Source organism: Anabrus simplex, chromosome 7, assembly GCF_040414725.1.
Source record: "Anabrus simplex isolate iqAnaSimp1 chromosome 7, ASM4041472v1, whole genome shotgun sequence".
NCBI classification, from domain to species: domain Eukaryota; kingdom Metazoa; phylum Arthropoda; class Insecta; order Orthoptera; family Tettigoniidae; genus Anabrus; species Anabrus simplex.
In genome coordinates this window covers 163,568,742-163,583,171 of record NC_090271.1, presented here as the reverse complement: position 1 = coordinate 163,583,171, position 14,430 = coordinate 163,568,742, and the positions used below count along the sequence as shown (strand labels likewise).

General features: G+C 39.6%; 1 protein-coding gene across 1 annotated transcript in view; it reads right to left on the bottom strand.

The window, feature by feature from the left end:
- LOC136877408 (DNA-directed RNA polymerase II subunit RPB2) overlaps positions 1-14,430 on the bottom strand; it is a 332,230-nt gene that overhangs the window by 35,048 nt on the left and 282,752 nt on the right. Inside the window, exons 13-15 of the mRNA XM_067151423.2 lie at positions 11,793-12,015; positions 7,015-7,259; positions 3,488-3,581 (exon numbers count right to left, since the gene is read on the bottom strand). Coding sequence (XP_067007524.1) covers positions 3,488-3,581; positions 7,015-7,259; positions 11,793-12,015 — 562 coding nt within the window. The remainder of the gene's footprint in view (positions 1-3,487; positions 3,582-7,014; positions 7,260-11,792; positions 12,016-14,430) is intronic.

Here is a 14,430-nt window from a genome sequence, read left to right as displayed (position 1 = left end):
GAGTTGGCGTGGAATGACATTAGTAGATGAATAAGTTTGAATGGCGTTTATAAAAGTAGGAAAGATCACTATATGAAGATAAAGTTGGAATTCAAGAGGACAAACTGGGGCAAATATTCATTTATAGGAAGGGGAGTTAGGAATTGGAATAACTTACCAAGGGAGATGTTCAATAAATTTCCAATTTCTTTGAAATCATTTAGGAAAAGGCTAGGAAAGCAACAGATAGGGAATCTGCCACCTGGGCGACTGCCCTAAATGCAGATCAGTATTGATTGATTGATTGATTGATGATGATGTCTTTAATGAAAAGTACAATGAAAAATGTGCTTTGTGAAAAGTTCATACAACCCTTGTTCATTTTTTTCTTTTTTGGTGGCATTTTTCATTTTCATTTGTACTATTATTCAGTGATATACAGTATTTTGCCTGAATATCCAACCAGCCTTCGGGCTAAGTACTCAACTTACATATACAACTATAGGAAAATAGACTGAAGTGTTAAGAACATAATCTTGAAATTGTACGATTATAGAAGGTTTAGAAATTCCCCATACTTAAAAAAACTTTGACTGCTTTTTTCTTGAAACTCATAAAAAATAAATAAGTTGGATAGACCTTTCTTCCACTAAGCCCCTTAATTTCCACATAACCAGGGCTGGGATTAAAAAGGAAGAAGATTTTGAGGCTGCATAATGGGTACAATTCTGGCATGCATCTGGAGTTGACAAGAGAAACCAAGGAAAATCATCTCTGTGGTGGCTGAGAGATTTTAATCCCCTTCTTTTCTCAGTTTACTTTTGAGGTCAAGTGTATGCTCATACCAGAGTGGGTTTTCTAATTGTTCGGTCTGTCAGTCTTTTAATATTTACTGACGTTTCCTTAGTGAATGCAGTTAACATCTTCAGAAATAGTGGTTTAATAAGTAAGAAAGATCTAGCTAGTCATGAAAGTCTACATTAGTACATCTCATATCACATTCATTGGACAATAAAGTTAAAGTATCACCTATGAAATTCTTAGCCTTGTACCAGGGGGATGTCTAGAGCAATGTCTGTAGAGTATATATCATTTCTTTCATAATCATTTATATATCTTGACAAAATCTCCAACCATTGTTCTATGTACAAAAATATAGCAGGATATGGTAGGCCTCAATACAATTAACTTTTGAATTAGAGGATATACACCAAAAGCTAGTAGTTATTAACATTCTACCAATTTGAAATTTCTATTTATTAAAAGTACGCTTTAACATTTCTTCAGCTTATTGCAGTTACTGTATTTATAGAGATGCTGGAGCCACACAGGCTCATTTAGGTTTTGGCCAAGGGTTTAAGGCTGGATGCCCTTGCCTAACACCACATGATTCTTTTGAGATGAAAATCTCAACCCAGGATTGACCGGAATACAAACCTCAGCCTTCAGGTGGAAAGGCAGGTGATGCCAACCTGGTGGCCATGATCGTTAAGCCTATATGGTCTGACAACATGGTTAGTGGTTCCAAGTCCCACTGGCGGAAAAGAATCTCACCATCAGAATGTTGGCTGGCAGGATGGGAGAGGTGGTGGTATACAATTTCTAATCACTAGATTGGAACCAAAAGCCTGGATTCAATTCCAAACCTCTCCGCAGTATGCTTGGCTTTGTGTGAACAAATACGGTAGAACCTCGATTATACGTTCCCGGAAACTATGTTTTCCCGTATTATTTGTTCAAATTACGTGGTTCCACGAGCATACTAATTAAATCACGTTGTAAAAATCCCCCATTATCCATTCCTCGAAGAAACAATTTCCCGTATCAACCGTCGAGATATTTCAGTCCCATCAACGCTAAATCCTCGATCACGCGTTTTTCAACAAACTGTATATCACGAAAGGACGGCTGGGGCATACTTACAGATCTTGGTGTTAACGTCCCGTCATTGTGGTAATTTGAGGAAGTACTATACCGGAAAAGCAATCGGCAGTGAACTTGCATAAGGGACCATCTTAGCATTGCATTCAGGTGGTATTGTTTAGAGAATCACAATCATAAAGCAGAGAGTATCCACAACAATAGGAAGGAGACAGAGCGCATTTCGTCAGCTCTACTTGAAGATGGAACGAGTTTCGTCAAATGTTCGTACTTGCAAAACGTCTACATTATGTCCAGGGTTAGATATTTATTTTTTACTTTTTTCGAGTGTATCACCGAACAGGTTTTCGGCACTTCCCTCAGGGCACTGTACAGTCACTAAACTTTCAGGCAGGAATCGAAACTGCTCCTTCTTAAGTAACAGAAATTAGTATTTTAATATTATCGTATGCGATTATGTTATCGAGAGCAGAACAGACGTTGCACTTTATATACATAAAGCCATGGGAGGTTTTGGGATTGCCTATTACTATTTTGGTCCTAATATAAGACTGAGAATTTCACGTTTTTGTGTTAAAATGTTATAAAAACTGCTGTCATTTTATCAGCGCACGTTAGATTTAAAAACTTTGTATAATTTCGCACTCGTACCAACTTGTACAGCGAGCGTGCTTTCCAGCTGAACTCAAGGTCATGAATAACCGTAATTTTGGAAGTTTTGATGATATTTTTCTTCTTTCCAATTTGATTGTGATTAGTGATGGGCAGAATTGAATATAATGCATTTGAGAACTTGAGAATCGATACTTATATTCAAAACCATATTCTCGAGTTCAACATCACCTTTAAAAGTTGATGTAGGCTTAATTTACGCGGTACAAGATTTCCATAAACTGACTACGAACAGTATACAGGTGAGCAAATTACAATGGAAGATTTTTAAAAAAAAGGGGGGGGGGGATTTTGCCATGATGTTGGGTGCTTTTGTATCCAATGTGCTTTATTTTATTAGATTAGAGAATTAAAAACTACTTGTGCTCAATTGGTTTGGCTTGGTGTTATTAGGTTTTTCAAACAGTTTGACTGATCAAGGTTGCTGAACTTAAAGAAGTTTTCAGAGGAAAGTGACGAAGTTTCCCCGGTAAAACTGAATGTAAAGTTTTGAAATTTTTAAGTCGCGTAACGGTAATTAATGTTTGAAGCCGGTCTCGCAGTCTAAATTGCCTGCCTCTCACCCGGAGGGCCCGTGTTCAATTCCCGGCCAGGTTAGGAATTTTTACCTGGATATGAGAGAGCCGGGAATAATGGCCGAGAGGATTCGTCATACTGACCATGTGTCACCTCGTAATCTGCAGGCCTCCGGACCGAGCAGTGGTTGCTTGGTAGACAGAAGGCCCATTGGGGCTGTAGTTTGGTTTGGTTTAGGGGTGTTTGTATGATTATAAGTATACATATTTCTTTTTGGTTATGTTTAGCCAAATTGTTGATGGTTCATTCGTTCCAGGATTTTCCGTTTTTCCGTGTTGTATGCTTTCTTCTCCGTGGTCCCTCCAAAAACGGAGAATTGAGGTTCCACTGAATCTTGAAGAGCACCCCAATAAATTTTGTTCACCTGAATATAACTTACCTGACATGTTTGTCTTGTAGGTTTCTCAAACTGTTCCTCCTGATCACCAATTCGTTTAGATTCTGCATCCTTGTAAGATCGAAAGAAAACAGATCTGGAACAAAATATTAGTGATGACTGGACTTTGTACTTTAGAGATGATGGTTGATTAAACTACTATTAAGATCTTTTTCTGGGTTGGGCGTTTGTTTTATGTTCCATATGTACATGTTGCTGACATTTTGAATAAATTGCAGTGTTCTTTATCAAGGCAATTGATATATTCATACTCAATGCAAGATACTCAGTCTCCCCAGGCAGCTAAAATCAACTACAAAGGTGGTTGCTATGCCTAGTTTTATGTCATGTCTTCACTTCCAGACTTTGAAAGTCCCAAGGATTCTTTAGAACATCTGAAATGTAATTCTTGCCGGTAATCAGGCGGGCAATTTCCTGTTACTGTTCTGTGCAAGGTCCTGTGTTTTCATGGTCTGTCCTGCATACTGGTAATTTGTGTACGCTAGACATCCAAGAACTGCTGATTTTGAATTTCTCCTCTAAATTAATGTTGACCGGGCGAGTTGGCCGTGCGCGTAGAGGCGCGCGGCTGTGAGCTTGCATCTGGGAGATAGTAGGTTCGAATCCCACTATCGGCAGCCCTGAAAATGGTTTTCCGTGGTTTCCCATTTTCACACCAGGCAAATGCTGGGGCTGTACCTTAATTAAGGCCACGGCCACTTCCTTCCAACTCCTAGGCCTTTCCTATCCCATCGTCGCCATAAGACCTATCTGTGTCGGTGCGACGTAAAGCCCCTAGCAAAAAAAAAAATAATGTTGCTTATTTATTTTTATAGCGTCTTAAATTTTTCTTTTGAGATTCCAGGGCACAGCTGCTAAAATCCTAGTTTTATCAAACAAAATTTTGTAATTTGTTCCAAAGGAATGCTTCGCTACAGCTGAAATGTTCATGTCTCATAGTGACAGATATGTTACCTAGATTACGATACTGCAATGTATTCAATATGTTGGCAAAATGAACATAAGGTACATAAAACAACAATGTTCAACTCAGAAAAATAAGAATTTTTGCATACATGCACACATCTGTACATCAGGCTGATAACCTTTATGTTAGGCCCCTAAAAATCAAGCAACATCATCATAATCATCATCATATACTGTACATACTGTTAGTGCTACTGCTGTCTCTATAATAAACACTCCAGTTCTATGAGAAAAACTTTGCACCCATAATATCACTTCTTAAGCATGATTCAACTCTTATTACAATATCTGGTACAAATATATCTATTAAATTACTGTACTTAATTCTATTCCTTTCTTTACAATACTCCCAAAGCTTAACACAAACGTTTTTATGTCCTTAATTGACTTCCTGCTTCTTATACCGTCATCACAGCTTCCTAGTCCACCCTATTTTCCTGAATGTACCTCCCTATAACTATTCTAAACAAATCCCCTAACTTATATGTACGGTACCATTGCAGTTCAAGTAACGTCATCTGAACATGGATCACTGTCTCCTACTCACTGATTAGCAACCTCAAATCTCACTCACAATTTCCCAAATACTCACTCCATAGTCTCATCCCCAATCACCCTTCAGTCAGTATCCCTCCTACACCAGATCCCACACATCCGCAACTATGTTGGTACCTATTCATGCTTGCTTTACATGGTTGGTACCAACGTGGGGTAAAAAACCCACTTTCTTCTTACACCCCTTCCTTTTTAATTTTCCTAAACACCTACCCCAACATAATTCCTGGATAACACACTTAATTCTCTTTCCTTAACACACTTTCATCATCAACTGAGTCGCCCATGACCAGAGCCTTATCCCCACCCACATGATTAGATTCTCTCATCTCCTCTCCTGGTCTCCCTTAACTTTCCGTGTATACACAGCTGTATTTAGGCAGGGCCCAAAGTGGCCTGGGATCAGAGTGGCAAAAAATTAACCATGTCCATAAAGTTTTAAAAGAAGTTTTGAATTCATCTTACAGTATGAATTAGGGATGTTTCATGTTGCAGTGAGCTATGGTCACTATTGGCCACATTGTTAATTGTTTTGATTTCAGGTAAAATGATCGGAATAATTTGGCATCAATCATATCCCATGCCGTTTACATAACAGTTTTTAACAGTTAAATGTTGCTGTTTCTTTAATGGGCTTTGTGTTTGTGTCATCACATGTTTCAGTTTATTTAGTGTAAAGGTAATATTTTATTTACAGTAATACGAATACACAATCTTCTGTCCATGAATAGCACCAATTTCAATGGAGTGACTTTATTTTATTGTTTCATTTTAGACTAGAGTTTGGCTCTATGGCTAATCAGTTAGCATGCTGGCCATCGGCCCAAGGAGTCCTGGGTTTAATTCCCGGCCGCGTTGGAAATTTTAACCCTCACTGATTATTTCCTCTGGCTCAGGGACTGGGTGACTGTCTTCAACATAACGTTCAATCCTGGGTAGGACTCCATTCTCACAGGCATGCAGGTCGGCCATGAGCGTCAATCTGAAAACCTGGATCAGGCTTCACTGGAAGTCACATGCTATTATTATCATTATCATCATCATCATCTAACAAAAATGATTAAGTGGTGCATAATACCACAGGTTATTGCAAGAGAAGGCGATAAGCTATCTTAAACATCAAGGCTACATTCGATTTTGCCTAGAAGTATTCCAATCTGAGGCAAGTTCATTTTAATTCTTGTTTTTCTTCTGCTGCTGCTGCTGCTTCTACTTCGTAGCATTTTCCCAATTTCTTGGGGTTGGCACTGTGCATGTATGTATACATATGTGTATATTTGGTCAGTTTTACAGCTGGTTGCCCTTCTTGATGCCAACCCTAGGTGGAGGGATGTAATCACTATTTTGTGTTTCTGTGGTGTGGTGTATAATGTGAAGATGAAGATGTGTATTAGACAAACACAAGAGGAATGAACTGTACACTTAAAATCCCATGTCCAGCCAAGAATCAAACTCAGGGCTCTCTGAACCAAAGGCCACTACAATGACCATTCAGCCAAGGAACCAGACCAAGATAAACTTCATCCTAAAAAAACGAAAAAGATTATACAGAGAAACTTGATGTGTGTACTTCTTCTTCTAGCAGTGATTCCGACAGGTTCACTGTTATTAGTTATGGTCGTGTAGACTCCGACGTATTGATGCTGGAAAAGAATGATGAACCACAAGCTGCTGATTACTCTCGTTTCAGGTGCGTACATACCAAAGTTTTGAAAAATGGGAAAGGGGTGTAAATTGTCTTGGGCCTATGGACACTGCAGTAGTTAAATTTGGCCTCAGGTGTATGCCATGTGCCAAGGCACACATGACTGTATACTGGCACAAGATCAACCTACTGCACAACAGTGTTTGTGGATTGGTGCATTATTTTGATGTCCCAAAGGGACACCATAGCAACATCAGCACATATACACACACTATCTCTCATGCCAATATTAATATTGATAACCCAGAAACAAAAGCAAAAATCATTGTTTTCAGAGCTTTACCTGAAGAAACCTCTTTCAACAGCAGAAGCATTCAAGATGACGCTGTCCTCTTGGTTGTATCCAGTGTAACACAGAATGGCTACAATAGAATTAATACCAGCTGGCAACTCTCTGAAGCGCAGGTACTCCATAGATCGGGTAGTCACCAAGGGTTTGTGAGGGTAATACAGTACATGAGCAAGTGTGTCCATACGAACATGGAAGTTAGTGATGTACACACCCATGGCTTGTTTGCCCATAGCACTCTGAAAACAAACAGTTTTATCAATTAAAACATGTACAACATGGAAGAACTGCTCATTGTACTAAACAGAACTATTTACCCAGTAATTCACCTTTCTTTCAGATATTTGTAACTATGTACTACCAGTTGTTTAAAACCCATGAATGGTATATTGATGAACATTGCCTTGTCTGATGTGTCATACTGATAAGTTTATACAATAAGCCATGCAGAGCACATGAGGACTATCTGATTCCTTTTTGTTTCCCCATGCCTTTGTATTCAGAATGACGGAGTCTCATGCAGTGAGAAGGGAAGGAGGCGTACAGTTTGGATCAGTATCGTGAAAGGCACATAATATCGGGTGATCACCAAACTGTAATGGTGTAAACTAAGTACCTTACATCTTGTCATACCAGTACAAGTAAACTTGAAACACAGATGAAATAACTCCAGCATCCAGCAGAACAGGAACTTTAAACCCTTGATTTGAAGTTGTTGTACCTCTAGCATGGAAATGGTACATTTTTGGACATGGGTTCTTATTCAAATCATTATTTACTCAGTCCTCTCAGGAGTCTGTAATGGGAACTTTAGAACACCATGTATTCACCATATGAAAATGAGCAAGTTTTTATGAGGTCCTAAGTGATGTAGTTGGAGAGTTATCAACAAAGATAATGTAGTAGTAATGGATATCTTTAGTGAAAGGTTCAGAAATAGACATATGGTTGTGGAAAGTGGGCAAATGTCAAGAAGATATGGAGGCTAATAAAAATGGGAAATGCTGACTGGATTTCTTAGTAAGCACAGAATGATCTGCTGCAAATTCATTCTTCAAGCAGAGATGGGCCGCCATGAGGTCAGTGTGATAGCATCCTAGGCCATACCGTATCACTTTTCATTATCATCATCATCATCATCATCAGGCAATCTATCAAAATATTGTGGCCTCTTAAAGCCTTAAGTCCGATTAGTTATTTCCAGGTGGAACAGTTTTGGGTGGTTCTCTACCACTGAACTCCAGCGGTCTTCCAAAAATCGTTATCCACTGGTCTTCCTCTTGGTCTCAGTTGGTCTCTAGGGCTCCAATCCTATATGAATTTTGTGATTTGATAGAATATAATGATGTTCTTTGAGGACTGAAATATGTCATTCTGTTATTAATTAAATGTATTTTTCAGGTATTTTCCAGTATTTATTAATCTTGCATTATTTTCAATACACTAGAAAACTTAAAGGTTATATGGCTTCCACTTTAGCAGAATATCTCTTGTTTTTCATACAAGCAACATACTCTGTCTGTCTGTTCATCAGTCTGTCTGTCTGTCTCTCTCTCTCTCTCCCACCTGTCTCTGTCTCTGTCTTTCTTTTCTGTTGCTCCTGCCCACACTAGCCAGCCATTGGTATGACTCACTTTGTTAATGACAGTGAGTTCTGTGACGATGATGACGATGATATGTTAGAAGCAACAGAAAAAAATTGCAGTAGATGAATCTAATGACATAATAAAAGTTGATTGCAGCCAATGGCTATAAAATCAAATTACTGAAATTACACACTGAGCACGTTGGCTACACAGTTTGGGTCATGTAGCTGTCAGCTTGTATTTGGGAGATAGCGGATTTGACCCCCCATTGTTGGCATCCTGAAGATAGTTATCCATGGTTTGCACATAGTAAATTTCATATTTGCATTCCTTATTGACTTTTTTTTTTTTTTTTTTTTTTTTTTTTTTTTTTTTTTTTTTTTTTTTTTACATACCCCGAATGGAGATGAGCTGCATATACCATTACAACCACATATCAGCCCTCCTGCCATTCTTAAATTTCAGGCAGTACTAATACTAATACATGTTTTGGTCCAATTGGACCTTCTTCAGCTATATAGCATGATCAAATTTAAAACATTAGATAAGTGAATGATGAAAACATTGTTCAATTTTTGAAACTGTCATAAAATTAACCTTTTTAAGAATCTTGAATATGGGTAAAAACCCACACTGTCCTAAAACAAACCAGAATGTTCATTTTCTGTAAAAATGGTTGTAAATGAGGTGAATTACAGTTGGAGATACATATTTTGCAAAACTTTCAACATACTTCAGTACAAAATAGAGATTTTTTAAAAGCTTCAATTAATGTTTTTTAAAATATTGTAGCTGACAGATTAACACAAGGAGGTCTTGCTCGCTTTTATACATTTTAATCATCCAGACTGTCCATTTTTCAGTAATTTGGATTTGAAAATTTAATACTAGTTTTGAAATCAGGTAATTTTTTATTTCACTATATTTGAGTTCATACTTTCTACTTCATAACTGTAAAAACTGAAATACAATTGATTGATCCCTTACCATGGAAATAGTCGATTGAAATTAGTAGGTGTTTCTTTTTTTTTAACATATACCCTAAACTAATAAAATATGGCTGATACTGAGTTTATTTAGTTTTTAGGCTGTTTGCACACGAGATACATCTATGAAATAATTAGTACATAAAATCACTGTCATTCAGTGTATGTTCGCACATGGCTGGCATTATGTATACACTGCTGACAAGTTGACACACCTCTGATATGATTTGAAAGGAAGAAAATATGATGTGTAGAGCTATAGTTTGCTGCGATCTACATTTTTTTCAAGAACTATATGAACCAAATCTTATACTGCAGTGCCAATCAACCCACATAGTATGTTTGTTTCATAATAATAACGATGAAAACCAGAGAACATTCGCAGTACACCATCACATCCCCTAACTCCTCCTACTGCATCTGTCCCATTTCTCCTCCCGACACGCTCTGTCAGTCTTATGTGTTCTGCTTTAGTTCAGTTTGTGCTGTGTGGTAGTACACATATATTTTATTATCTGATACCACCAGCCTGCAAGGTGAGTAGACATTCGATACACATCCCCATACTACCATGATGTACAATGAATCATTTGTTTTATTATTATTTCACAGGAGGTCTAATAGACATTTTTTTTTAATTTACAAAACTGCCTTCCAATGGAGGTAGCCCCAAAGGAAATAATAACATTAAAATTATAACTATGATATTACAAATATAAGAATATGATATCAATTTTTGAACAACACCCAGATGTGTGGATTAAGATGGTGATACATTTGACAATTCTTCTTTAGGACTATGGTGACTATCTCATCTCCTACGGAAGTTGGAGTGTAATATTTTTTTGAAATTCTTCAAACCAATTAGGTATAGCACCTCGTGCACCTATCCGTAGACCTATGACATCAATGCATTTCAGCTTTTGTCTGTCTTTGAAATAATTAACAGTAGAATTCTAAGATATGCCCAAATGATTTGTTCTCGTTGCAGTGTCTGCATCAAGTACCGTCTAAGGATATGCCTGGAATGGTCTGGACAGCTGCCACGCTTGCGTTCATTTTAAGGCAGGATGACGGTTTCATCAGGTTTAATTCCTCTTATTGAAGATTCAGAATCTAGTATTAGGTCCTTTTCTGTGAGTCTATTAATGTTGATCACTGATGACTTTGACAATATTTAAATTTAGGCCAACCTTATGAAACAGGGATCTGGCATCCTCACCAATTCTTGAGCATCTCCGAGTGATTTAGAAATGACTACTATGTCATCAGCATAAACTGCAACTGTTATATTGTCCATTTCAGGTGATAATGGAAACCATATTTATTCAAGATTTCACTCCCTGACAACTCATTTGGAATAAAATCTACTGTATTTACAAACTGAACAGGAGGAGGGATAAAGGTGATCCCTGAAAAACTCCTTTACTACGCTTAATAGATGTAAATACTTGACTGTTTATGTGGATCCTAGTAAAATTACTTCTTGTTAGGTTCTTAGTAAGTTATCGAAGGCATATAGGTATAGACTGAGCCTCAAGACACTTATCTAAATGGTTATGACTCACATTGTCGAATACTTATGATACAGCTAACATTACTACTGTAAGTTTCTACCTCCCAATTTTGCTTTCTTCAAACATCCATCAATTAATGACACATTTAAATACATTCTAGGTTTACTTATAAATCCTCTTTGATTTTCATTAAGTAACATATATTGCCTTAATTTTGAATCAATCACCCTTTGTACAAGGCAACGAATAACCAAACATATTCTTATAAGATATAAGATAAGTTACACTCATTTTTATATGTATTTAGTGCAGATGGGTTAACTGAGCTGAAACATGTACACTTTTAAATACATATTACCGGTAGATTATAATGTGTAGTATTGAATAGGTGGAAATTTTATACTTTAATTTAGATACTAGAGTCAATACAGAACTTGAAATATGAATTTAATTTCTTGCAAGAATATATTTCTCGATAAATTTGAACTTGCTGAGCTGTGCATGACTGAAGCTGGTTTCCCATGAATTTCCATTTTCACACCAGGCAAATGCTGTGGCTGTACCTTAACTAAGGCCATGTTCACTTCCTTCCCAGTTATATCCCACAGCCACCATAAAACCTGTCTGTGTCAGTGTGAGGTAAATCAAATACCAAAAAAAAAAGTTACATCAAGATAACAAACCTGGTAAGTGTTCCTCGGACTCTGATTGTGATCTGGAAATGGAATGATAGATGCACACACTCCCAGTATCATAGCTGGATGAATCTCACAGTGAGTATAGGTGGTACAGTACGCATATTCTTTGTCCTGCCGTAAGTCATCTGGTGACATGGCTATCATAACAGTCTCCTCTTCTAGGGTGTCTATGTACTCCACCACACCACTGGCTACAAGAACCTGCCAACTAATACAGTACAACTCATAAGCCATTACTCTCAAAGAAACACACAGTGCTTTATGTAAACCCTGAAGTCAAGTTTTGTTAATACTGTATTTTAACACTTGCAGTATCTTTTAAAGATCTAAGTACAAAATGGACCTATATGAATTCCAGTATGGATTCAGGAAAGCTCTTGGGACAACAAAAGAGTTATTTTGCTTCAGTGAACTTGTAGAGAGACTACCTGAAGGATATTTTTGCCTGTTTTGCAGACCACAAAAAGACATTTGACAGAGAGCAACACTCCAAACTAACAGAAAGTCTTCATAACATAAATCTAGATTGAAAGGATATCAGAATAATATGAGAGTGATTTGGTAAATTATGGTAAGAATCCCCTACTGAATATTATATTTGCTCTAGTGTTTGAATGTCCTGCCAGGCCAAAGCAGGGAATGACAATTGTGGCACATGGCCATTTGCTGGTGCAGCAGGTCAGGCATCCTCCATTCTAGTGTTTGAATGTCCCACCAAGCCAAAGCAGGGGTACAACAGCTGTGACACACAGCCGTTTGCTGGTGCAACATGTTGGGCATCCTCTACTCTAGTGCCTGAATGTCCCGCTCTGCCAAAGCAGGGAGATGACAACTGTGGCACATGACCGTTCGCTGGTGCAGTATGTCAGGTATTCTCTGTTCTAGTGTTTGAACGTTTCGCCAGGCTGAAGGAGGGGGACAACAGATGTGACACAGAGCCACTTGCTGGTGCAGCATGTCAGGTATCCTCCATTCTAGTGTTTGAATGTCCCACCAGGCCAAAGCAGCAGGGCGATAGCTGTGGCACATGACCATTCACTGGTGCAGCATGTCAGGTATCCTCCATTCTAGTGTTTGAATGTCCCACCAGGCCAAAGCAGCAGGGCGATAGCTGTGGCACATGACCATTCACTGGTGCAGCATGTCTGGCATCCTCCATTCTAGTGTTTGAATGTCCCACCAGGCCAAAGCAGCAGGGCGATAGCTGTGGCACATGACCATTCACTGGTGCAGCATGTCAGGTATCCTCCATTCTAGTGTTTGAATGTCCCACCAGGCCAAAGCAGCAGGGCGATAGCTGTGGCACATGACCATTCACTGGTGCAGCATGTCAGGCATCCTCCATTCTAGTGTTTGAATGTCCCACCAGGCCAAAGCAGCAGGGCGATAGCTGTGGCACATGACCATTCACTGGTGCAGCATGTCAGGCATCCTCCATTCTAGTGTTTGAATGTCCCACCAGGCCAAAGCAGCAGGGCGATAGCTGTGGCACATGACCATTCACTGGTGCAGCATGTCAGGCATCCTCCATTCTAGTGTTTGAATGTCCCACCAGGCCAAAGCAGCAGGGCGATAGCTGTGGCACATGACCATTCACTGGTGCAGCATGTCTGGCATCCTCCGTTCTAGTGTTTGAATGTCCCATCAGGCCAAAGCAGCAGGGCGATAGCTGTGGCACATGACCATTCACTGGTGCAGCATGTCTGGCATCCTCCGTTCTAGTGTTTGAATGTCCCATCAGGCCAAAGCAGCAGGGCGATAGCTGTGGCACATGACCATTCACTGGTGCAGCATGTCTGGCATCCTCCGTTCTAGTGTTTGAATGTCCCATCAGGCCAAAGCAGCAGGGCGATAGCTGTGGCACATGACCATTCACTGGTGCAGCATGTCTGGCATCCTCCGTTCTAGTGTTTGAATGTCCCATCAGGCCAAAGCAGCAGGGCGATAGCTGTGGCACATGACCATTCACTGGTGCAGCATGTCTGGCATCCTCCGTTCTAGTGTTTGAATGTCCCATCAGGCCAAAGCAGCAGGGCGATAGCTGTGGCACATGACCATTCACTGGTGCAGCATGTCAGGCATCCTCCATTCTAGTGTTTGAATGTCCCACCAGGCCAAAGCAGCAGGGCGATAGCTGTGGCACATGACCATTCACTGGTGCAGCATGTCTGGCATCCTCCGTTCTAGTGTTTGAATGTCCCATCAGGCCAAAGCAGCAGGGCGATAGCTGTGGCACATGACCATTCACTGGTGCAGCATGTCAGGCATCCTCCATTCTAGTGTTTGAATGTCCCACCAGGCCAAAGCAGCAGGGCGATAGCTGTGGCACATGACCATTCACTGGTGCAGCATGTCTGGCATCCTCCGTTCTAGTGTTTGAATGTCCCATCAGGCCAAAGCAGCAGGGCGATAGCTGTGGCACATGACCATTCACTGGTGCAGCATGTCAGGCATCCTCCATTCTAGTGTTTGAATGTCCCACCAGGCCAAAGCAGCAGGGCGATAGCTGTGGCACATGACCATTCACTGGTGCAGCATGTCTGGCATCCTCCGTTCTAGTGTTTGAATGTCCCATCAGGCCAAAGCAGCAGGGCGATAGCTGTGGCACATGACCATTCACTGG